At 35.2% G+C, this 25,690-nt stretch overlaps 2 protein-coding genes across 2 annotated transcripts in view; one reads left to right on the top strand and one right to left on the bottom strand.

The window, feature by feature from the left end:
- Positions 1 to 8,330, top strand: part of LOC139134877 (early endosome antigen 1-like) — a 39,878-nt gene extending 31,548 nt beyond the window's left edge. Inside the window, exons 32-36 of the mRNA XM_070701954.1 lie at positions 546 to 729; positions 1,175 to 1,229; positions 1,473 to 1,692; positions 2,110 to 2,230; positions 6,182 to 8,330. Coding sequence (XP_070558055.1) covers positions 546 to 729; positions 1,175 to 1,229; positions 1,473 to 1,692; positions 2,110 to 2,230; positions 6,182 to 6,216 — 615 coding nt within the window. The 3' untranslated portion in view covers positions 6,217 to 8,330. The remainder of the gene's footprint in view (positions 1 to 545; positions 730 to 1,174; positions 1,230 to 1,472; positions 1,693 to 2,109; positions 2,231 to 6,181) is intronic.
- A 3,826-nt stretch (positions 8,331 to 12,156) lies between these two features.
- LOC139134875 (uncharacterized) overlaps positions 12,157 to 25,690 on the bottom strand; it is a 64,897-nt gene continuing 51,363 nt past the window's right edge. Inside the window, exons 13-14 of the mRNA XM_070701953.1 lie at positions 15,439 to 15,686; positions 12,157 to 14,094 (exon numbers count right to left, since the gene is read on the bottom strand). Coding sequence (XP_070558054.1) covers positions 13,795 to 14,094; positions 15,439 to 15,686 — 548 coding nt within the window. The 3' untranslated portion in view covers positions 12,157 to 13,794. The remainder of the gene's footprint in view (positions 14,095 to 15,438; positions 15,687 to 25,690) is intronic.

Raw genomic sequence — 25,690 nt, 5'->3', positions numbered from 1 at the left:
TTGTATGTGAAATTGATTTGTTGGGTGTGGCTAATAAAAATTGCTTGTGGCTAAAAAAATTTGATCATTTTAGCCACACTAACAGACTGTGGCTACAATGAAAAAATTCCTAGCGCCAACACTGTGAGCAACACCATATCATTGGCGATATTTTTTCTCTAGTGTTGCAACTCAAAAGTTGCAGTGCCATACATAAGAGAACATCTATAATGTTTGATTTCTTATATAGATTATTGATAAATGCCAAGGGTACTAATGAGCGTTATTTGGGAATTCAACGAAACTGATAATGAGTCGTTAGCCATTATCAGTGGAGAATTTTCATCTGTTGAAAATAGGACTTACAGTCTGTCAGAGATGAGGTGCATACATGACAGTCAAAATGAAATTTTAAACTCTGAATCGAAAGAAAATTGGTAAAATATTCCTGACATTCTCTTACACCCTGATTGAATCATCAATACACAAATTGACACTCAGTTAAAAGAAAACCTGACTGACCATCAGCGTGCACCTGTAGCTTACATGTACTTCTTTGAATTCAGGCTGCTGAAACGCAAGCCAAGAATGACCTACAAACAACAAAGGATGAGATGGAGGCCAAGCTCAACATGCAGATCTCGGCCCTGAATGAAAACCTGGGTGTTGTCAGGGGTGATCTGATAAGGACAGAGGGCAGAGTTGGAGAATTAGAGAAAGTCAATGATGAACTCAGAGGTGAAATGGCAGGTATGTTAATGTACTATACCAATAAAATCAATGAGATGTTCTGTTGGAAGTCTGCTTACAGTATTTCATCATAAAATATACTCATGTTGTCCTTTTGGTTGAGACTTAGTTAGTTTTAAATTTCAGTTTGAGAAGTTTGAGTCTAAAAATTATATATACCAGTACTCTATATGTATATCTCATTCGCCCCGATCAAAACTGTTTAGTAAATAAACCCCAGTTGAGTATCTTGAAAGATCATGTGATCTTTCATCAGCTTTGCAGTGATACATACATGAGTACAGTATACCCAGACCAGTAATCTTGCAGTTTTTCACAACCTCATATGGTCATCAGTTTCTTCATGACCCTCACATAGGATGATATGACTGTAATCTTACTGAAAGGATGATATGGTACTTGGAAAGAGACAAAAATTCTCACAATGGCTGTCATTTATTTTCAGTGATGGAGGCAACTATTCAGAATAACCAGGATGAAAGGAGAGTCTTACTGGAAAGGTACGGATTTTGTGGATAGCAAAACTCTTCTGTGCGAATTGGCTCTCAAACATACCTACATGTATAAAGGCTTTTTGTTTACCCTTTGAACCCTGACCCCCAACCCCCTAATAACCCATGAAATCAAGCAGACCTTTACTCTTGACCAGTGTTTGAAGGTTTCATGGCTCCATCCATTATGATTATGTTGAGAAATTAATAAGATATGCATGTATATAATATTTGCAATTTGCATATTCTTAGGTGCCTGCAAAGTGAAAACCAGAATGAGAAACTTCAGAACAAGACTGCCGAGCTGAGACGGAAACTGGACGATGCCCAGGCAGCCATGCACGAACTAGGCAGAGAGAATCAGAACTTACAGATTGTAAATACGCAGAAGCTGAATAGGAAATGGCAAGATGACAGTGAAATCATTGACTGTCAGGCGTGCGGCAAGGGATTTTCCGTCACCGTTAGAAAGGTCAGTATTTATACTTCACGTATTTCATTTGCTATCTATATTAACTACTCCAAATAAATTGCTTAGGTCAGCTGTAAACCCTTTCACCACCATGGTTTGGCCCAAACCCATCGTTATCAATGGTGACTGTGGACCTGTTCACAGGGAATTGGGGGTGAACAGGTTAATATTAATGAGCCTCTTCATTATTACCTCAGTTGAGGAAAAAAATCATCACAATGATTCTTGGTGACAACTTAATTGTAGTATCATTTTAAAATAGTTACATGTGCCATCTTTATATAAGCACATACTTGTAAGTCAGCCTTTTGTTACAGAACAAACAAAGTCCGTATATTTTTTACGTCAGTTGCAATAGGCTCTTATTGATCAAATAAAGTGAAAATCTTTCTTGTATGTTTGTTTTTCTGTCAACAGCATCACTGTAGGAATTGTGGGATGATATTCTGCAATGATTGCTCTTCCAAGAGTGCAACCATCGCTTCCTCCAAGAAACCGGTACGAGTGTGCGACACGTGTTACATTGAAGTCACCACAGGTAGATGAAGATTATACACTGTAGACTAGACCCTCTCCTTTCTAGTGTGTGGGCTGAAGATCTCAGCAGCCGTGCATGCTGTACTTGTTAAATTGAACTCTCTAATCTGCCCTACACCTACCCTGTAGTGATGCATCCTACTAGAGCATGTAACTTTCCTACCTCACCTCCCTGTGTTTGTGTGTAGTATTTAGTATGGACCTCGGAAATAGCATCTGTCTGCAAACTGGCTTATTCCACTCGGTTTGAGGGGTGGTAGGTATCGGCCTAACACAGCTTCAATTGGATGAAGCTATATAATCACAGTGCATAACCTCACAAGGGAAATATTTTCGGAGCAGTATTGTTTGCTTGATGTGAATAACAGTCCTTTCATATTACACTGTAACTGCAGAAGCTTTCTTGAAATGCGTCTGTGTTTACTGTGTGAATAACGTTATCGTTGATAAAAGACACTGATGCTTAAGCTTTCACACTTTAATTCTGAGAAACTGTATGCCATCAGTGAATCACACCTTTGTCACCGTCAAAACATTGAAAACATGAACAATTTATTTTGTCAATGCCTATGATTTTAAAACCAAGTAGCGCAAAGACATAATAATGTACATTTTATAGCAGTATAACCTGTATCATACCATTAATGTCCTTACCCTTTCTGATGGACAATGCGTATATGCAGTAGTAGCTGTGTATTATCTAAGGGTGGAGGGAAGCTTCCGCCTATCTATATCAGTAGAGTATTCAATTCAAAACATAATGTAGGTAGCAATAGAATGTCACCATGACAGTGATACAGCCTCTGAATACACATAGCACATATTTTGTATCAATCCAAAAATGTTTGGGTACACATACCCTGACAATCATTAAACTGTATCGTATATACCTACCAGTACGTGAATTTAAAAATTCCATTTTTTTCAATATTATAAAAGCAAAAAATTGTCAAACTTTGTAATGAAAGTGTCATATTTATGCATTTGTGCAATATACCCTGTACAAAAATAATATTAATTCTTAGTTGGTGTTAAATAGGCCTATTGTTTTGTGCATCACTCAAATGAAATAGCTGTTTTGTCTTTCTGTTTCACATGCATTGTAAATTGAGTCTTTTTAAATGAAATGTTGAGCTATATTTTAGATAAAAACTGCTAAAAATGAAAGATGAACAAAATTGCTTGAATCAAAAGAAATGTGAAAGTGCTTCTTTTCTTAATTTATAAATATTTGCACTGAAGTACTTGTGTTGAAGGGGTTAATTTGTGTACTTAAATGCGTAGTTTTCTTTTGGGTTTATTCTGTATGCATATCGCTAACTGAATGTCAGCAAAAGTTATTTTTCTATCATTTATTTTGCTATAAACATATCAAAATAATCAGTTGATGTTAGGGACCGTCTCGGATTGTCGCAGAAGTTCAAGAAACAAAATTTCTTCGTTTAGATCAAAACCCCCTCCCCCTAAACGAAACTTCAAAAGTGCGAAATGTTCATGTCTGCCGGAGAGTACAACGTTGCATTTTGCTATAGCTACTAAAGACGTATGCCCCTTGTTACATTACAATTAAAGTAATCGATCAGATGAGGGCATTTTACCGCATTTTATTTTACGTATTTTACTTTACCTTTTTGCATCTATTGTGCTGTTCTTTGTCTTTGTGAACACGCAATTTGTACTTGGTATAGGGGCGGTAAATAAGCAAGAAACTTTGACAAGGGGGCCCAAGCATGTTCAATCATATTAAAACGACTATGACAAGGTGCATTACAAGTGAGAATAAAGACATCAAGTGGTTAGAGCAGACGCTTATAAATAGCACATTTTAAAAAATGACACTTTTGTCTTTGTATAATTTGATGAATGAAAGGTTTAGGATACAATGTTACTATCGGTAAATTGTGTTTGTGGCACAAACGAGATGGAAACAGTTAAAAATTTGTTGGCACGAGTGTGCAGTTTTTCTTTAATTTAAAATAAACACACGAAAACTTGTGATCACAAAATAAAAGTGCAAAAGTGAAGTTCACTAATTGAATGGAGGTCAAACCCTCTCCCCCCTAAACGAATGAATTTCGCTTTTTGAACTTCTGCGACAATCTGAGACGGTCCCTTACATTGCCAAATTGTGAACCAAATAGTCGTTATTTTGCTGTTTATGTACATGTATATAGCTTACGTACGGAGCTAGCAGCTTTAGTGTGTGATGATGATGTGAACTCACAAGATTTTTGTGTCAATGTCAAGTACGTTTTCTGAAATAATAAGCATGGTCTTGCTGGAAGATTTGTTTGTGATTTCTTATTTTATGTGCTTAGGAGATATTTATGCATTTGTACATGTCTTCTTTTATGTGTACAGTGTACATTCGATTCGTGAATTTGTCAGCTATAAGCATGTATTGCATCTTACATTTGCATGCAAATTTTGTGAAACATTTTCACAAGAGCACACAGCAAAAACAATTATTATTTAGCTAGATTTTGATATATATGACAATTTCAATGCAAAAAGACAAATTATTTCTATTAAATAGTAGTTCCAATGCCGAAGTGTTCGGAATGCCCATTAATAGGTGAAAGCGTTGAGTATCAGGATAACTGCCTTGACTCAGTGCTTCACCAGAAGGCACACTGTACCCAGGAAACTGAGAGACCAATGTGTATAAGTAATAGTACTTGCTATGGGCGTCATATACAAGTGTACCACAGATGTGTTGAATCTGTTCAATGCATGAGCAGTATTGACCACTGCATATGTTCATTGTGCTTCTTTGCAGTGTCGCAGTGTGCCATTGTATAGGTGCTCGGAAAGCAAATTTGACTTTTTTCAATATCTTAAGGTTCCAAGACAAGTATTTGGCCTTTTTAAAAATGAATTCTCTGTAAACAATTGAGCTTCTTTTATAGAGACTATTTTTAATTCATGTATTATTTTTTCTGAAGGCCAAGATACAGGCATTAGTGAATTCTCTGGTTTGTATTTTGTAACCATTGTTTACATGAGGATCATGTGACAGCTCATTTAAATAATCTCGCAAAAATTTATTTCCTTTCCTTCTATAAATGCTACAGTTTCTCTGGTTGAAATTTACGTGATCAAAATCTGTTGTATCTGTCTTCCAAAGATTGTTTGTTATTTTTGTTTGAGGCCCTAGATCATTTTCTATGAAACAACAAAGTTCTAGCTGTTAGTGATTGATTCCTAATCTGACAACCTGAAAAGTCTGTAACAAAAACAAAACAAGGATAGATAAAGAAAAATTCAAGAAACATGTCCCAAGTTCATTACGTTGTCAATGGTTGGTGCAAATTTCGACCGGAAACACCACAATGTTTGTACAGGGGAAAGTACAAACTATATTTTTGAGGGTGTTCAAATTGACAGTCACACAATCCTTACATTAACAATGATCACAATATACAGCATTTACCAATATCAAATGCTTTAAGTTTAATTTGGTTACAAGCTCAGTCGTTTGCAAAGAATTTATTGTTTGGAATGGTCCAATTTTTATCCCAGAACCTTAAGGTGCCTTCCTGTTGCTATGGCTACAACAATAGAGATTGTGCTATGATTCAAATTCTCCTTCTTGCAAAGACAATTTATTGGAATATAACTTACACTGTCATAAAAACCTGGCTAGTACATTTCACAAGTAAATTTAAAGATGGCTTGTTTTGGGTTACCGCATGGATGTACACGTATAAACTGAAATTGAAATACCCTGGATTTGTCTTGTGTTTGATTCATTATATAATGTCCTTGCATATGCAAGTCCTTTCTCTCAATTACTAAATTTTTGTCCAGTTTCTTTATCTTCATCCCTGCTTCAGTTGTACTGAATGTCGGACTTGAATCACTTCCAACTATCTGGAATGTTGCACAATCGAATTAGGTTAAAAAATCATCCCCTTTACTAAATTGTAATTAATGCATGTTAACATTGCAGGAAGTGGACAGTCTGGAGGTTTTGCTGCAACGTAACGTGGTCAGTTGCTACTATACAAAAACTGACAAAAGACGAGATCAGATGATTGGCCAAGTTAACGCATTGCCTTGTTGTTCCAGCAAGTTCTCCCACATGGGAGAGGTTCCATCCTCTCTCTGTGTTCCAAATGTGAATGCACATAATTAACTTTGAAGGACAGCTCTTAGATCAGCTCTCCATGAATTTCAATCATATGAATGCGTAGGGTAAGAATTTGCCAGTGAGATGGAAAAGGGTCATGTGGTGCATTACCAGCCTGAGATGTATATCAGGATGTTCTTGACAAGTGTAACTATTGACTCAGAAGTGATTATTGTCAGTATAACATACAGTATGTGGCATTAGTATAAACAGTTATGATCGAACCGCTTTCAGAAAACAGTGTCCTCTTAGCTGTATGAGTGTTTTAGAAGCCATTTGTGTGAAACTTCAATTGACAAGACACAATAGCAAGGAAAGCCCAGCATGTGAAGCAGCCCCTGCAGGAATGAAGACAGTCCACTTGACTGGGTCAACTCAGAGCATCTTCTTGCCATCAATTAAACGCAGAACACGTGCATTTTACACTACCCATCCATCATTTTCAGCTGTCATTTTTGTTTTACACAATACAACTGTACCCCAATTTTTTGTCATTTTGTGCATGGAATCTTGAAACACCTGAAGTTAGAGAAGTGTGATCATTATCAGGTAGAAAATTGCAAGAGCTTACATGTACTAAATCTTAATGATGTCTTCATATGTCAACTTTTGATAGGTTACATATATATACATATACCAATCACGCTACATTTCATTGCGAGAAACATACATGAATACCTGGGTAAAAAGAATCATTATACCAATGGATAAGGGGATTTAATCAACTTGACCAGATGTGATATGCCCCAGCAATGGTAATTGCATAACCGTGTTCTTTCCATAGACAGTGATTTAGAAATTTACTGCACATAGTGTCATGTGCAATCTAATGTAGAACATTCAAATATGGATTAAAATCACTCGTCAGTTACCTATGTCTTGCAGTGGTACATACAACATATGCATACAACGTGTCTATGTATGCCACGCTGTAGAACTGTAGCAGCTGTTTGGTTCCACCTTTGAATGTTCCGTGTGTAGTCGCAATTGATTTCATAGTCACTACAACTACTTGCAGTCAATGTAAAATTTGATTATGTCCTCAACCAATTACATAATCAACAGTTCATAGATAAAACTTTCCAAGTATTAAATCATACTGGTACTGCAGATTACTAACAGTACTAATTAAAAAATAAAATGAAAAAAAAAATGAAAGAATTGTGTTTTCATAATGAAAGTTTGGTTTCAAGGCATGCTGCATTTCATGAAATTTAAATGGACATTACAGGTCCATATCACAAATCTTGTCATTTGGAATAATTTGAGCAAGCAAGTAGTTTAAATCTCAAAATGGCAGAGATAACTAAACCTGTACAGTATTCGTACATCATTTCTTCATGGATGATTTGAAACATTTCAGCTTGATATTTACTTCAAAGTTTGTGAGACTTCATATCCCAATATTTATTATTTTAAGATTCAATCTTGCATCATTAAATACAAACCTTTCATAATGTAATGTTTGACCCTTGCCCTTTGAACTTGTGACTATAGCAACAACAACAAAAAAACATAGGGAGGTTAAGGGTGAAGTTTCTTGAAAGTTTGTCCCACCTTTCGTGGTAGGCGTTTGATGCACTGATAAATTTATACAAAATGCAGTTTGTTTCTTCTTTTGGTAATACTGACAATTAAGCTGTAGCCCAGATATTCTGAAGGCGGCATTAAAAAAATAAGTATACCATTTCAGTGATACAAGAATAAAAAATCAGATGATACAACAGCTGCATCCATCTGTCAGGCCTTCAGAAATTAATATAGTATGAGTGTATAATTTGTAAGTGATATTTAAAAGTCAAAATATTTCGAAGAATTTTGAAATATGCCATTCTGAAGGCACACAGTAGCAGAATTTCTTTTTTTTATTAAAAGCGGTTTGTTAAAATTTGATATCAGAATGAAAATTCCGTTGTGTGCAGTGTGCTGATGATTTTTTTTATCAATAAATCTCATGTTGCCAAGTCCATCTCTCATTTTGTTAGTCATCTTTATTCATAAAATCTACTTTTTATCAGTGTCATTTCTAGTAATGGGTATACCAGCAGTACATTCATAACATCCATCAGATAAAATCATAAAATGTGCGCTAGACAATACTATGCATGTACCTTTGGTATAGCCACTCCAAGGACATGTTGAAATCAAAGAATTCATATGCTTCCTGTTTTCATTTTATACACCATGAAATATAAAGTTTACGAACAAAAATTTAAAAAATATCCACAAAAATATTTGGCATAAATTCCATTGACCAGTAAACGTGACTCATAGCATATTACACTGGCTTTAAGGAACCCCAATTCTCATTTTTTGTAAAATTTTACACATGGCTCTATAAAAAGAAAATTCAGTGATTTTATGAAATATCATTTTGACCTTGCTTAATTTCAGAAGAAATGCACAAAAATTTGTTTTGAACATCCATCTATTAGATAGACAGCCGTAATATTTTTTGATATATTGTATTTTCCATGTAGATTTGATAAAACTTACTGAGATCTACCAACTGGCACTGCAAAGAAATTAACTCACTTTCAACTTAGCAGATTGTGCTCCCTGAAGGGTGTTAAAATTGACCTCTGAAGTAACCTCCAGTATATTTAATAACAATCTACGTTGCATTCTGCTCTATGAGTTGTGTTTTCAAAGGTTACATACAGAGAGAGGGGTTACAGAGTTGCCGTCATAAATCAGTATTGATGTATTGTTACATGTAAATGCTCTTTTGCCCCATAATTAGTCTTCATTGATTGTGAATTCATCTCAAAGAATAGCAAGTTCCCTTCAGGAAAAATCTCATCAAAATCTCATGATTTATAGTACAGTACACCTTGTAATTTGCATCACCACCTGGTTGGGTGGAATTACAGATGAATTTTACTCTGCAAAAGGACAATCTCAAAGTTCATTCCATGCGTGCCATGTACCTGCACAGTATGTCACATGGATTCACACTTAAAATGTGAGCAAATGGCTTTTAGATTCATCCAATAGACATTCAATGGACTCATATATAACCAAAGTGCATGATAGTCTACATGCATGCAGCTGCATTTTAAGTGTGTGGTAATAATACCTAATCATAGACCTTTGAGAACGGGAGGGTCAATGACCCTGATGGATAGCTTGATATATGGAACATCCCAATATACTGTTGACATCTGACCCTGGTTTTTTTTTGAATGTGCAAAGTCAATGTGAGTGAAACAAAATATTGCATGTGATGTGTTTGATGTGTATTCTGGTTCATACTTGCCACTTTCCACTTAATTAAATATCCACCTTCATATCATTTGTGTGGTAATGAAATACCACTGAAAGTTATCAGTGTTGTCTCCCAATATTTTGAATATTTCTTTTTTTTTACAGAATCCACTGAACGTAAGTTAATGATATTGACTTTTTCAACCTCATTTCAACGTATTTTACCACTATAGAAGGCTATGGTAAATTCTGGTTTACACAAACACACAACAATTGTGTTCATACATGTAGACCTAGCTAATTCCGTACGTTCAACCACTGAGGGCGCCCTTCTCAGAGGTTCTATCACACTCGCAAATACAGGTCATCATGTTAAATGCACCAAACCAAACAGTGATATTGATACGAATCATACATGTATGCATGCTCACCATCAATAATTGCAGTGACATACAAGAAAACCAAGCAGATGTATCATGTATGTTCGATTAGTTTAATAGCAAGATATATGATACAGACATGTACATCTTATAAATACCAAATATTGACCCAGAGACATTCCATATGTACAGGGATCATTCATATAATAAATGCATCCACAAATTAGTATCAAAATGGGCCCATCTGGTCGTAAAGCATGTTTTTTTTTCTGTAATGATTGCACATAATGTACTTTCTCCTTAATTTCTCCTGAACCTAATGTAAAGTGTCCATCTTAATTCTGTAACAAAAACTAATATCAAATACTTTCAATGACACTGAGCTGGACTGGAACATTTTTCAAGCTATTGTATTTCCTATGGCCGTGGATTCTACACCTATCAACAGAACTTGGACTTGTATGAAGGCATCAAGCGTATTTCTACATGACTCACCACATTCAGATATACACATGTGCATTCATGTAGTAACATCTTTTTGATCAAAATTATTTCAAAATATTAAACTAAAGATAAATTTCAGAGTCAGGTTATCTACTTATGCTATCAAGCAGCTGTGACAAGTGTTTTTGATTCATTGCACGTAAAAGTCACGATACAGCTCCATGTTACGAGCCTTGGGCATTGTTTACTTTGTTCAAGCCCTTGTAAATTTTTGCTGTTGGCATGGAAACATTATCCTTTCCATCCCTTCTCCCCGTGTTCATTCACATGGAGAGAATTACCTGGCAGAAATAAAACTACATAATGTAATGACGTGAAATACTGCAAATATTGTGAAGCAATAATGGGTAGAAGTAAATGTGACTCATATTTCTGAAATATGCTAGGAAAGGCAAGCAATGTATCTCATATCCACAGCTTATTTTAACACTTATCTATTAAAATCACAATATGTTCACCTACATGTGGCATCAAGCATTATCAAGGTGATGTTGCTTATTGATCTATTTTACTGTTCATTGTTCTGTTACATCCAATTATTATAACCTCAAAATGTTAGTGAACTAGCTGCATTGTATAGAGGTACCATAATACACTGTCATTTCTCGCTTTGTGAATTTGTGTACATTTGAAAGACACTTTTTACTTGGACATCTCCCCTGGCTTGCTGCCGTATCTACAAAAATTGTTTTCACAATTTTTGGAAACTGTATACAAAACCTGTCCAAATTATGATTACCATACTTGCCACTTTATTTATAGATTGCACAAAATTTTGTCAGCACATACATGTTCATGGTGAAAATGATTCAATACACAGAAATTATTCCAAACTAATTTCAAATTGGTTCAATCCTGCCACTGGGTTACCAGTGAAACTGAAATATTAAATGGTAAATGTTGGGATTGCCTATTTATCAAAAAAGAAGACAAAAAAGGGAATCTGGAAAATTTATGAAAGGAACATGACACCAATTAAATGGTGTCAAAAAACTTGTTCTTTATCAGCATTAATCTGCAATACATAGATTGACTCAATGGATCTCTGCACTACAATACAAGCCATATTTCTGTACATTCACCACTTCATTATCAATTTGCATTCAGGTCCCAGCTTTATGATACAAGCATTTCTTTTTACAATGTCTATTTTTGAGACCTATCCCGTGTCTCCGTCACTCTTATGAAAGCGTTGAGGTCATGAACTCATTTTACTGCCTGTAGGAATTACAAATAAATTATGCTCATTAATTATTAATTTATTCATAAATAACTTATCTATTATATTATACATCCTTCATGGTGTAAAACTGCTCAATATCTCTATGGCAGAGCAATTTACGGTAAAAATTGATAACAAGTAGAAAACAGGACTTAGGTGTTACTCAGAGTTTCACTCTACATGTGTTCCCTAAATGATCGCTACAGAGAACACATGTAGCGTATATATATATATATATATATATATATATATATATATATATATATATATATATATATATATATATATATATATATATATATATATATATATATATATATATATTAACACACATGTAGCGTATAGATATATATATATATATATATATATATATATAACACATGTAGCGTATATATATATATTATAACACTGTAGCGTATATATATATATATATAACACATGTAGTGTATATATATATATATATATATATATGTGCAATAAAATATGCATTTTAAAATTCTCTCAAATTGAGATTTAGTCACCAAACATGCTCAAAGATACCATGCTGAGAAGATGAATCCTTTGATATTATACGTCAGACTATCTTTCTGTTCCATTTGGAGGACATAAAGGGATGCTTCACTGAAAGAAATACTATGTAAAGGCAAGTCTCTTGTGAACATGTCAGCATGTTCTTGTATCAAGTTGAGTTTTGAGTGACAATGAGCTTTGATGATGTAACTTCTGTGCATGCCAGAATGTCCTTCAATCATCAAGCTCATTCCCTGCAGTCAAGGCGAGATGACAGGAGAGGTCAGATGTCACTTGCAAAAAGACATGTACAATATTGCGCCGGTGTCAACTCGCAGAATAAGAAATTAGATCTCTTCAGTCACGCAGCTAAAATAGGCAGAACAATCTAAATACATGTAGGTGGCAACAATTGAACATAGTCCATTAACTTTGATGAACATTTACTGGTCTTTTCATTGGCTTTCTGCACTACAATATTAGACTGTGGACCCTTTCAGTACGTGCATTGATGATGGCAAATGCTTAGCCACTGAGAAAACATGAAATGCCATTTTAACACGAAAATTACCAATTTTAAATTCTTGAGTATGATTTCCAGAATAAATTTCTGACTGTCTGACTCTATTTGGCCCTGTCAAACAACATTCACGTGCATGTACATGTATACAATTTACATTGTGGAGGAAAATGTCAATTCACATACTAGTATTTTCGTTAAATTTTTGTTTTTGCCAGTGGATATTGCTATGACAATGCATACTCACTCAAATCTTTTTTTTTAATTTTTTAGCTACTATAGACTATAGTAATTTTAATTTTTAATTACATTAAAGGTGTAGTTACATAAGCACCTTCAAACTTAAAGGTTCAAAACTTCTGCTGAAACTTTCCAAAAGTAAACATCAAACCAATCTCTTTCAAATTTAAGATCTATAAAAATCAGGGGTCACAAAGCAAAATTTGGTACTGTTTGAAAAACAAATAACCTAAAATTTATGGATATTTGAAATTTACAATGCTACGATCCCTGTAGTAGAGTTTCTTAAAAATAAGGCTTCATTTACCCAACATAAGCTTTAAAATGTGTCTGCAAAAGGAGCATACCAACAGATTTTTCTGATTTTCTATCCCCAAGCATTCTACTTTCACCAATATGATAAGAACATCAGGTCAGGTGATATTATCCAAGGGATATAAAAATTGCCAGAGAAATGTAAATTGAGTTTATTGGAACCATACTGGTACATGTACATGTCAACCTACATGTGCCTTAGGCTTCCTGTGCATTGCATTTAAGTGTTCAACACATGTAGTTAAAATCTAGCATTTGAAACATTAACAGGACTATAGCTATTCCATCTAACATGTAAGTTAAGTGCATATTCTGAGTGAGAATACTTCTTGGTTCTTAATACTAAATAGATGTATTAGCATGTGGTTTAAAAAAAGGCTCAGACACAACGTCTTTAGAATATAAAGCCCTTGTAGAAAATTTTATACTTCAAAGTCAATGAAAATGTCTTCATAACATGTCATGTAACACAGCTGCGGGTCAAAATCCATGCCATATTTTTTTGCTCTGTGTACAACACTCCAGAATGCATGTATCAAAGTAGTTGACACATTTTACTGCTTTTCACATGGGTTGATGCATTACCATTCTTCAGGGGCTTTTTGTCAGTTTTGACCACTTGGTCCACTGCTTTGGCAGCGTCTGCTACGGCTTTGACAGCAGCGCTGGAGTCGCCGGATTGTGCCGCCTTGGCTGCGCTGGCCGAGGCCTGCACCGCAGACTGCCTGGCCAGGGACACCTCACTGTCCTGCCCTTTGTCATTCTTGCTGTACTGCTCTGCGAGGTACTGCGCTGTTGCGCCGGCTAGAACTGCTGCCACAAAAGCCGCTGCTACCTGTGAAGAGATGCAAGATGAGAGAAGTCTCAAACTGTATCTGGGCCATCAATCATACAAAACTGACTGCAATATAAACATACATGTACATTGTAATTCCTTCTTTTGGTGGGGGAGGTGGGGGTGGGTGTCAGACCTTCAGCTTACAGCTGCTAGCTGATTTCACTTGATCTAACTGAGATGTTGTCTGGTATAAACACAGCACTGAATGCATATGCTATCCACATATAACAAAATCAACAGATGTAATGTGGCAGCACTCAATTCCTGGTTCTCATATTAGTGCTTGTTGACAATGACTGTTTAATACATGATTTTATTTCTTTGTTTTCCTTTGAAAGTTTTGCACAGTTAGTTAAGTTTCCTCAGAGATAAAGCTGGTTTGTTTTTGTTCAATGTGTTTTAGGCTATAGGTAAAATAGAGCAGTAATCTGCAATTTATTTGAACTCAATATTCTCATGAAACATGAGGTGCCCGGCTTTAATCTACAGTGTACCCACTGCAGGCCTTCATTCATTCTCTGTTTTATTATTTTCTTATGTTTGTTAACTTTTTGTTAAACACGTGCCATGCGCAATATGCATGTACTGCATACACTGTATTGGTGAGGTCAAGTGAAATCTGCTGTATTAAACTTAATTCAATGCAATACCCCTCCTAGCCCATAATGGACAAAAACAAATTTTGCACTACATAATGTACGAGGCGAAGCTAAGTACATTAGGAGTGCAAAGTTTGCTTGAGTCCATTATGGGCTGGGAGGGGGTACATTATTGCTATTAAAGTTTTGGCAATGCCAGACTGAGTGAATTTGTAGATGTAGAAAACATCTGGGGCCATAATGATGGATAATGGGGTACAATATCACTAATAATCTGGAGGATGACTTCACAAAATTCACTGGTATTGACAAAGCTTAGTGCATCTTTGGGCTTGCACAATTAACTCACAAATCAACTAATATTCTGTGAGTAATTAAAGCAAACTGTACCACTATCACTAGATTATTCATGTTGACAAGGAAATCACCAAATACCAGTGATTAATAAGGTGTAAAATTGATTTATACATTTATGTAATTTCTTAAATACAATTCACGTACTAGCTGCTAGATGTGAAAAGTGTAACAATTATGCCAATCAAGAAATTGATTTCACAATAATTTCAGGGACCTATTGTTTGGAGTGGGATTGCCAAAAAACAAGAATTAATTGTTAGTATGTCTACAAATGTATATCAGTTTCTCTGCCACCTCATAACGATTAAAATGTTCCTATGCCAGCAGAAAAATAAGAGTAAAATGCATTTGTCATTCTTGGAGTTGCTCATTCAACAAAACTTACCCTGTTTGCTTCCTTTATTTCATTCTCTTCAGTAACTTTCTTTTTGTCTTCATCAACGTCCCATTTGATATCTCCTTTCCTCTTTGTTGGTTTGTCGATTTTGGCAAGCAGACCATGGGGCTCGTCTCTCTTTGCAGGCAGTTTGTCCCCACTCACTGACATAGTAGTGTTCATAGGTACATCACTGAGCTGGCTCTCCTGCTTTGACATCCATTGATACCATGTTAGGATATCCTGTGTCTTGTCACCTGTGTGGTATCAGCACGTCCAGGAAATGATTAAAAGGAGCACATACAGAAAGAAAATACAGGGAAGATCATCTAAGCTGGACAGTTGCACATATACATGTAAGTTATAAATGAATCAAATAGTTGCAAATAGAAAGCAAACTCGTGTAACAGAAATGAAAAAAGTCTAATAATAATACTGTAACAGTGATGCAGTGACAGTATTGCCCTAGCTGTCACTCTACATCCATGCCAAAGACTGGAATATGACTAACGACTTTGATAATGACCTATTCAAGCATAAACCACAGAATATGGCACAATAAGAAGGATAATTGTTCCTGAAAGTGAAAAGGAAATTAATTTCTGTTTATCAGTACATTGTATGCCTCTTTCAAATGGTGCATGGGTCATGGTGGGTAGATTTTCTGTGTCTTCTCTTACATCTTGTAGAAAAATACACGGCATGCCAAACTCTGCTCTATGTAACTGTTAGTATTGGACATTTTTCAGGAATGTGTTAAGGCACATTTCATGTTACAGAGAACACATTTGTTGCACTACCACTGTACATGTGAAAATAACCATGATTTTGGATTGCATATCCACTGACTGTATTCTCAAAATTTTTGTATAAAAAGGCTTTCAACAATCTCATTTAAGTGCATTATCTTTAGTCCAAACAAATTTGATGTTTATATCTACTGCAAAACTACATGTATGTGGCATGCATTTGTAGTGTTATACAATCTTACAGGATTAGAAAAAAATTACAGTGTCTATTGCAAATAGCTAATTTTAGATATTTACATATGTGAGCATACATTTTCAATTGCTGGTGAAAAATGTATGTTCACCAAAATTTTCATTTCAATTTTGATGTAAAGACACTACTATTGTAAACACTGCAATATTATACTGCTTTGCATTTTGAAATGCTGGTAAAATGGTAAACTTTGATAAATTCTCCCAAGATCTACATATTTTCAGAGTTTCAAATTAACTTCTGCAATTGTACCTCTTTTCTATATCAAGAGTTGACATGTACTACACGTACATGCACCTATTCTGCCCTCATACTGATGGAAGTGGAACTGACACTCAGAGAAAATCTAGTGCAAAAATTACCACATGACGTACTGCTTATGGGAAGCATGAACATTGCACTATGAACACATCCAGATCAAATAGAGTACCAGCAATATTTCTCCATCCATGCAATACTTTCCCATCATCTTTTGGTTAATCACCCATGCACAAACCATGATGAACTGAAAAACAACATGGTCAAATCATTGGAACGTGAGATTTAGGTTATGGACGTCATTGATCTCTACCGGTATACATACACACTCATATACATCACCTTCCAATTTTCATGGCCATACTGAAGTGATCCAATAATTTTATTCACACTATTTTCTTCTCCTTGTTGATGACCATTAAGTCTCACGTTCACCGATTCTGGATAAAACATTTCACATTAAAGTCTGGTAAGTCAGACACCAGAGATTTCCCGCTACTATCAGTCATTTGCTTTCATTTCTTGACAGGTAAATCCCACACAAAAATCCTACACAAGATCTTGTAAATGGCAAATCTCACATACATGCTGAGCATTCATCTTGAAATTCTATTCCACCACAAAATAAGACAGCAGGTTGTTAGGATCCAGACTCTAAATCCTTATAACTGCCAGCATAATATACAAATAATTCAAAGCGGTCGTAACATATGACATTTATGGAAAGTGTTTATCTTCCACAAAGTAGTCAATGTGATAGTATTAACTACATCATTGGAAAATACTGCCATGAAATTTAGCTCTTCAATAATGTCATGACAACTACCTTCCAAAATCAAATATTTTTTCATTTTTATAATTTTATTGATTATTCTAGCCTGATATGTCTGCATCTTGTGTAATTCTAATTCCATTTTTCATCAATTTACAATTACACTGGTTGTAAAAGTTAGAGATGACGGTAACTGGTAATTTCCAAAACTAAACGAAAAATATCATTTACGTTACATGTACAGTACACGATGGTCTGTGTGAAATGTACAGTGTATTAGCTCATCAATTCTGACTCAGGCTCTTGAAATATCAAAGTCACTATGTGGGGGTGTGTGTGTACCACTACAGGATAATCAATAGCACTTCAGTATTCAGGACAGAAACATACATCCCTTGAGTGCATCAAGGACATTACCATTCTCAAACCAACTGTTCATCAATTATAAAATCAAGTGTCTGTACACCGAGCGTATGAAGCTTGCATATTGATGAATTCATTCCAGCCCTCGTAATTATCAGTTCAACAATGATAAAATCTGTCGTCTACATTAATTTGCCATTACCATATGTTGTTTGTAGGACAGGTATGCATATCAATGATTTTTTTTTTTCCGCAAACAAAGATCATTTCATAATCTTGAAATTCAGGAACCTGCTGGTGAAAAGCAGCTAGATCCATTTGTTTGCTGAATTAACTTTTCAACCAATGGTGTCATCATTTTCCATTGCTCATTGTGAGCTTTAAACTAAAACTTGGTGATAGATCTTTATCAAATCTGATGATGTTTATTCAACATACAGGTAGTTTAATCATTTTTGGGGGTTTCTATCACTGCTGCCTATATCACAATTTTCTTTTATTGAAGAGAGTTATTGAAGAGAGTTCAAACTCTAAAATGATCAAAGAAGACTAGTTTGCAAACTCATTTATATCAAATTCAGGAGAGTTCGGCAAATGACAACATTTTAGTGAGTCACTTTAACAGGTGATATTATGCACTCATCTCAAAAAAATATACATGCACACGATTCTTTGAATATCAAAGAATCCTTGTCATTTTTCAGTTTTGCGAAAGCTTTGGTTGATAAACATTTCTGTATGAAAAAATGAATGCAGTTTAAATCGAGATGAACTGTAGATAAATTACCAAGTGTATATGCACAACATGACAATAGTGATGCAAAATATTTGTACAAGAACTGGAAAAATGTTATTCATCATTCGTTGCCTCACATTATCATTGTACAGTTTTGTTATTCATTTCTCAGCTTGCTTCTCAGGCCCCTACTTTTGATGTCATCAGTAGTATAGAAAGTGTGAATAGTCGTCTCCTTAAAAAATTTGATATTGCAGGGGCGAGAAGTGTGTGTGAAATAAACGTGTGACAACAGATGTCGGTAATCCCCTGAGCGTATACTTAGTGATCCCGTGCCAGACATGATGGTTTTTAATTATCCACCCTTCACAAATTTCATTATGTACATGGTACAAAATTTATACACACCTGCAGGATATTATATCTGCAGGATACGGTCTCCATTACACTCTGAACGTGAATCCCTTCAACGCAGGCAATACCCCTGATAATACCACGGTGCGAGTGTCATGTAACCGGAAGATCCTGTCACACACAATGAATATTCATAAACCCACTGATTAATATCAGCCACGGCAGGTAATATGTCATACCATTAACAATTGCAAAAACAAGAGCAAGCCACACTTAGGACTGAGCATCGTCCTTTTGACTGTTACTGTACCATAATTAGCCATGAAATTTTAATTTCTATTTGAATCTTAATCTTTGAATCCAGTGCATTTAAATTGTTATAAATGTGCCCCATATACCAGAGGTATCATGCTTCTCAGTACAAAGACTGGAAAATGGAAATAGATGTACCCTTCTCTGTATGAGTATATTTCATAATTGTGATGTTATATTGGACACGCCTGACATTCAATGATTATTGTCTCTTAATTGCTGGGTAAATTACTGGCCTGAAGAAAGCATAAAGTGAATGCAAAAATAAACAAAAACAAAGCAGTGTTCAAGAAACTGGTTATTATTATCATTTACAAATTCACCAAACTGATAATGCTTCAATTTCAGAAGCTATAATCACTTTCTACACAATAACAGGAACATTGAGCAATCCATAATTTCACAATTGGGTGAAAAATACACGATATAGAATTATAAAATAAAACTATAAATATGAAACGAGAGAAAGGAGAAAAATTAGGCCTTGCAAAGGTCATTTATCACAAGAATAAGCATTGTCTTTCTCACTGAAAGAGTGAAGTGTCGATGATACAAACAGAAGGTTGCATGGGAAAAAAAAACATTAAGTTTTTCAAAAAGATACATTCACATAGCATAATTTGTATTGACCAACTCTTGTATCAAACGACATCGTCATTCAATTCTAATAAATGCAACAGTATAACTTTGAAAATGGCACATTTCATTTCAAAAACTGACAATGCTGACTTAGAACCTTGAAAACAAATAAATTATATAAATCACCTACTGTAACTTATCTTGAGCAGGTAAGAGAAGGTGAACCCTTTGACCATGAATTTACTTTCCCATTTACACATTTCCTTTAGCAAAATCAAAGCATGAACTGAGCCCAATCGCAGAGCGAAACACCACCAGTAACTTCAACTCACCTATTTAGACTCCAGCTATGCTTGCAATATAAAACTCATGTGTTCTCTCTCTCATGAATATTTAATAATCGGGCGGTGATGTCATAATTAATACTGTCAGAGTCGGTTGCCATGGCTACTGCATTCTGGAATGTGCCCAATAACATTCTCTGCTATACTTGCTTTCTTTGTATTGTTCATCCAATCATTGCCATGGCAAAAGTACCGTGTTGGAATCCATTTCTGTTATAATCTTTGGAATGTTCCGTATCAATCCTCACTCTTATTTACACAGTGTTGCTAAGTAAATGTTCTAAATATTTCCCGCACTATTATAAGATTGGTCTATACTGTTCCATTAATGTCAATGCAAGATCACTTCTCCAGTTCCTGGTTCTATTCAGCATTTTATAACCAATAGCTTTCATCTCCAACGTATGCACTTAGCAATTGATTATAAGGGATTATCTATTAAGTGAATTCAACTCTTTCAATTGCATGATTTAAATTGCATGTTTCTAAATACAATTTTCTTCACTTTGTTTTGCTTTTACCTTTTTCACTGACAAACAACCATCAGATCATTTATGATAGTGGAAGAATTTATTTTTAAAAGAACAAACAATAAATATAATATTTTGAAAAAATATGACAATGCACTTTAAATAGTAAATTTTATAATAATTTATACACCTTCAACTAGAGCACACGTCTCCCACTAATTGTGATTAACTTCATATTTTTTTTAGTTTTGCTGTTATTATTAAGAAACAGTGTCTTTATTAAATATTCGTGTTTCTATAGAAACTTCCAATCTATCATATCCACAATCTAACAACAGTAAGTGTAAATCAGTCATAAGAGAGTCAAAGTAATTAACTTTTTTCAGTACTTTTGTCGTACTTCTCAATGATTACCCGTTCAATTCAGAGCAGTGCACTCCCCGCTGTTTGTGCATGGATACAGCCAGTTTTTCATGGCATCCTGCATATCTGTTGTATCAGCTGCATTATGATAGTGGAAGAATTTATTTTTAAAAGAACAAACAATAATTATAATATTTTGAAAAAATATGACAATGCACATTATATATTAAATTTTGTAATAATTTATACACCATGTTGACGAACTACTCCCAGTGAGAAAACCTAAAAAATATTATTATATGCAGAAAAAATGTAAAAAAAACCTCAAAAGTTACAGTCAGAGGAGTTAAAATTTTGTTTTGGATACATGCATGTAACTCACAATTTCTGTCTTCTCTTTTCATTAATTATTTCATTGCACTTAGATAACTTGGACATCATGTTTTGCATTTCATGCTGACAAAAATAAACATAGCACAGTGTACTGTCTTCCCATTAAGGTAGAACGCGGAGTAGGGACAGAGATTTGGACTCTCAAAATTTTACAGTAAATATATTTTGGTTGACCATGTGGGGGTTCATTTTGAAGCTCTTGGAGTAAGAAATATTTTCACGGTCTCAGTTTTTCAAAAATCGAAAATTTAAATTTTCCTGTCAGACTGAACAGGGATTGTGGCCATTTTGAATAGCATTGTTCATGGTTACAGGTTTGTTACTAAATATAGCTGTACGCGCGCGACATCGGACACGCAGCTTGAAATGCGGACAAATTTTATCAATGTTGCATGCGTGGCTGTTTTTGCAGCTTGTACTCTGAGTCGTGAATATGTTTTTTAGTATTCACTGTTACACTAGCAGTCGCCCACTGAGATGTATTTTCGTCGTTCTTGCATGCGTAATTTTCAAAAGCGTAATCTAAAAATGCGGACAAATATTTATTTTTGCATATTAATGAGAGAACAGTGACGTAAACTGTGAACGGCCCTATTTCAGGAGTTGAAAAATATTATAGGTAATATGCTTCTCTGGTACAAAATTTTGTATGTTGACAGCTGATTTTTATTATTGATGATTTAACCCTTTCACCACCATGGTTTGTCCAAAATCCATTGTTTTCTATGGTAAAGTTGGACCTGTATACTGTTACGGAGTCAGGGAACTGGGGGTGAAAGGGTTAAGTTTCCTTAATGAAAGGATGAGCAAAAGTTTAAGTCTTATAATTTCGAGGCACACACTAAACTTGAATTACTATCGTAATTGACTTGTGAGAATTACCGTTTTTAGTTTCAGCGTTTCAGTAAAATGTCTTATGGTAACATGCAAACAGTAAGTTATACTGTATTGTGTATATATCTGAGTGTTACATACATCTATATTGTTGCCAAGAAGTGGAATGTAATAAATATGTTACCATGGGCACCGGTCATTAAAGATACAAGTCTAAATGTTTTTAGGGAGCAATTATGATTGTATCATAGTAAGAGAAATGTAATGGGACAGAAACTGTATCCATATTACAAATGATTAATGCATCCAAAACAGTCAGGAGGATCGGATCCAATTATACTATGAGGTTATTACGAAAATACTGCAAAGGATGCACAAGGACATTGGCGCAGCGTACCGCCTGACGCGAAGCGGAGGGCGATGCACAGCGCCAATGTCCGAGTGCATCCTTTGCGGTATTTTCATGATAATCTTATTATTATACATCTTACATTCCTGACTGAGGCATCAAATTGTCAGAGTAGTGACCGTTTTCGTGCAATGTCAACAATTTTTCTTCCGATTCTATCGTGCCAGTGTGGAACGCTATCTTGGACGCGCTTCTTCAAGTTTTGAAGTGAAGTGTGTGCACTACACACTTTGTATGGAGCGCGTGCGTGACATGTTCTGGCACTTGGCCAATGGGTCCCTTGAAACTGTTAATCAGTGAACGCGCAGATACAGCTGCAGGGGATGGGGTGCCTTGAAACTGTTTGTGTTACGGAACGGGCATTCTGTACGGCTTTTTTAGCGCACACAAAATTCTATTGTTCTCGATGGTAGATGTATAATAATATAAAATATGAGATGAAGTATTTGAAGACATATGAGAGCAATCTGATACAAAATGACATATATTTCTAAAGTACTATATCAAACAATTGGCAGTTGATACAGTGTGCTTGTCAATTTTAAAATCAGCTTGAAAACTTGAATTTTGCCATTACCAAAATGACACTGGAAGTTAGCTGATGGTTAAGTTCAAATTTGCTCTGTTAGATTTAATGAGATGGAATTTTTTTATATCATGGCTCAACTGATGTTTGCAGACTTACATGTATATTAGCCTCCTGACATGTACTAGACAAACAGGGACTCAGTGATCAGAGTTGGGGACTGCACAGAAGTTACGAAACAACCAAACACGGGTGGAGTTAATCGTTTCAAAAGGCTTGTACCTGACTGGTATATGAAATATCTAATAAGCTCTTGCAGCATATATATCTCATTATGAGAGGAAATGCTATCAGTTTAAGCCAATGACAAGCAATTTTAAACTTGAACACATGCACACTCACATAATCATCCTCACACACAGCGTAAGGAGTTCAAACTTTGGCTATTAAACCCATTTTAGTAACTAATATATGAGCAACGTACAGCCTGCAGAAATGGGTGTTGCATAGGCCTGGGGACACTTCTCATAGTAGGTGAATATTGCAAGCTGTCACCTGTACAGCATAAAAATTGAGAATATTACCATTTGGATTAAATCTGACATAGAATTTTATGTCATGCAATAAAATCCTACAGTTTCAACAAAGCATTCAATTTAATGCATGCAGGATGGTTAACAAGGTCGGGTTATTTAAATTCTCTGCGTATTTCATTTCTTTTCCATACATGTACTGTATGCTGTTACTGTATACCTGTTCCTAGAAGCTAGGGAGAATTCAGGCCATGTTTCAACGGTAATAGACAATCAGTCAGAAGTGGGATTTGAACACGTGAGTTTGTTATGGGGCCAATTGAAAAAGAATTTAGAACTTTGTTTGATTCCTCCCCCCCCCCCCCCCCCCCACACCCCCGAGTCGTTTGTAAATATAGCCTAGATAGGATATTAATTATATTTTCTGATTGGAGGTTTCAAAGAAGATTGCAGGGTTAATGGACATAATCCAAACAGGATTAAAGACAGTAAAAGCTTTCTAATAAACTGGCATCTGCAATGATAACAAATGTACACAATAGAAGAAAAAGAAGCCTCAAATTCAAGTTCTGGATAAAAAAGACAGCATACATGTATATCATGCATTCTATAAATATTTCAAGGAATTGACGACAATCATATAGTGATATTCATCTTAATTGTCCAGGGAATAATATCCTGCAATCATTTCAGTGCTCATTCCATTCTTAAAATTATCATCTCTAGGGACATTACAAAATTTATCATACTGCTAGATTTTGAGGTATTATTTACGAGTTGCCCCAGGGTGCACACATGGCGTGACAGCCGTCATCTATCACTCGTGTCAGACAGTACAGTATTGATCCAGCACAAAACATAGCATTCCAGTGGCAGTGCCAGAATATATCACACAACCTCTTGTTGGCACTGACAATTTCACAGCATATAGCCAACCATTGACATCTTCTGCTCTTTCTTTCAAATTAATCAATCTTCATCTTAGGTATAGCTCGTAATAGGTATAGCAGAAACTTTTCCCCCTAATTTTCTTCATGTATTTAAAGGCAGTGATTGGAAGAATTCACAATGGGAATAGATAGCGAGTTTGATTGACGAACAAGAAATGTTAATTATAATACCATGCCCTGTCCATTGTAATTTTAATTGGTCGAGCTGAACCATGTGAGTGCCTACAAATACACAGTAATGGTTTGTTTACATGCCCGTGAATATGAATAATATCATAAACATACCGGGTAGTAACTTTACAGCTAAAACAAAAATTGTGATTTGTACAAAGATCATAATCAATCAATTTTTCAAAAAAATCGACAGATTTGCAACATTTTTGCTGCCAGCGCACTACTCACTGACAAGTTCTGGGGGCCAGTTATCGTTCGCACAGGAAATTTTCATAAATTTTGAGAGTTTTTTGGGCTTCGTTGATAATATAATGGAAATAACACACTTGGCGCTGACCATTAACATTTATTTATGGGTGGGGGCGAGAGGAAAGCCAAATTTACGGGCTCGGCAAGCCTAATGCCCATTAATTTTGGCTTTCCTCTAGCCCTTGCCCATAAATAAACGTTAATGGTCAGCGCATTGTCTGTTATATTTCTATATTGAACAACATAAACTTTGAAATATATTGTGCATGCTTCCAAATGATCTGATAGTAGTTTTGACATAAGACAACTGGGCCCTTCACAAAAATGAACAGATCACTAGCCTCCCAAGCTCATTTGAAGTAACTGGACCCCTTATGATCATGTAATTATAGTAAAACATTGTAGTGTTGATCCATTATTCTTGTCTTTACCATGACTGACATGGATTTCATCTTTTTCCTCTTCATTCCAATGTTCAAATTATTTTACAGTTAAATGTATGAAAGTTTTAAATGACTTGATCAAGTGATGATCTACAATAATTCTGCACAATATAGTGATGCACAGGATTAATTCGCAATGATCCAATTTTATAAGAATTCTCAACTAGTAACTGTAGTATTACTCGGGATCTGAATCA

Source organism: Ptychodera flava, chromosome 6 (assembly GCF_041260155.1).
Source record: "Ptychodera flava strain L36383 chromosome 6, AS_Pfla_20210202, whole genome shotgun sequence".
Taxonomy (NCBI): Eukaryota; Metazoa; Hemichordata; class Enteropneusta; family Ptychoderidae; genus Ptychodera; species Ptychodera flava.
The sequence above is the reverse complement of the archived record's forward strand: the minus strand, read 5'-3'. Positions and strand labels throughout refer to the sequence as shown.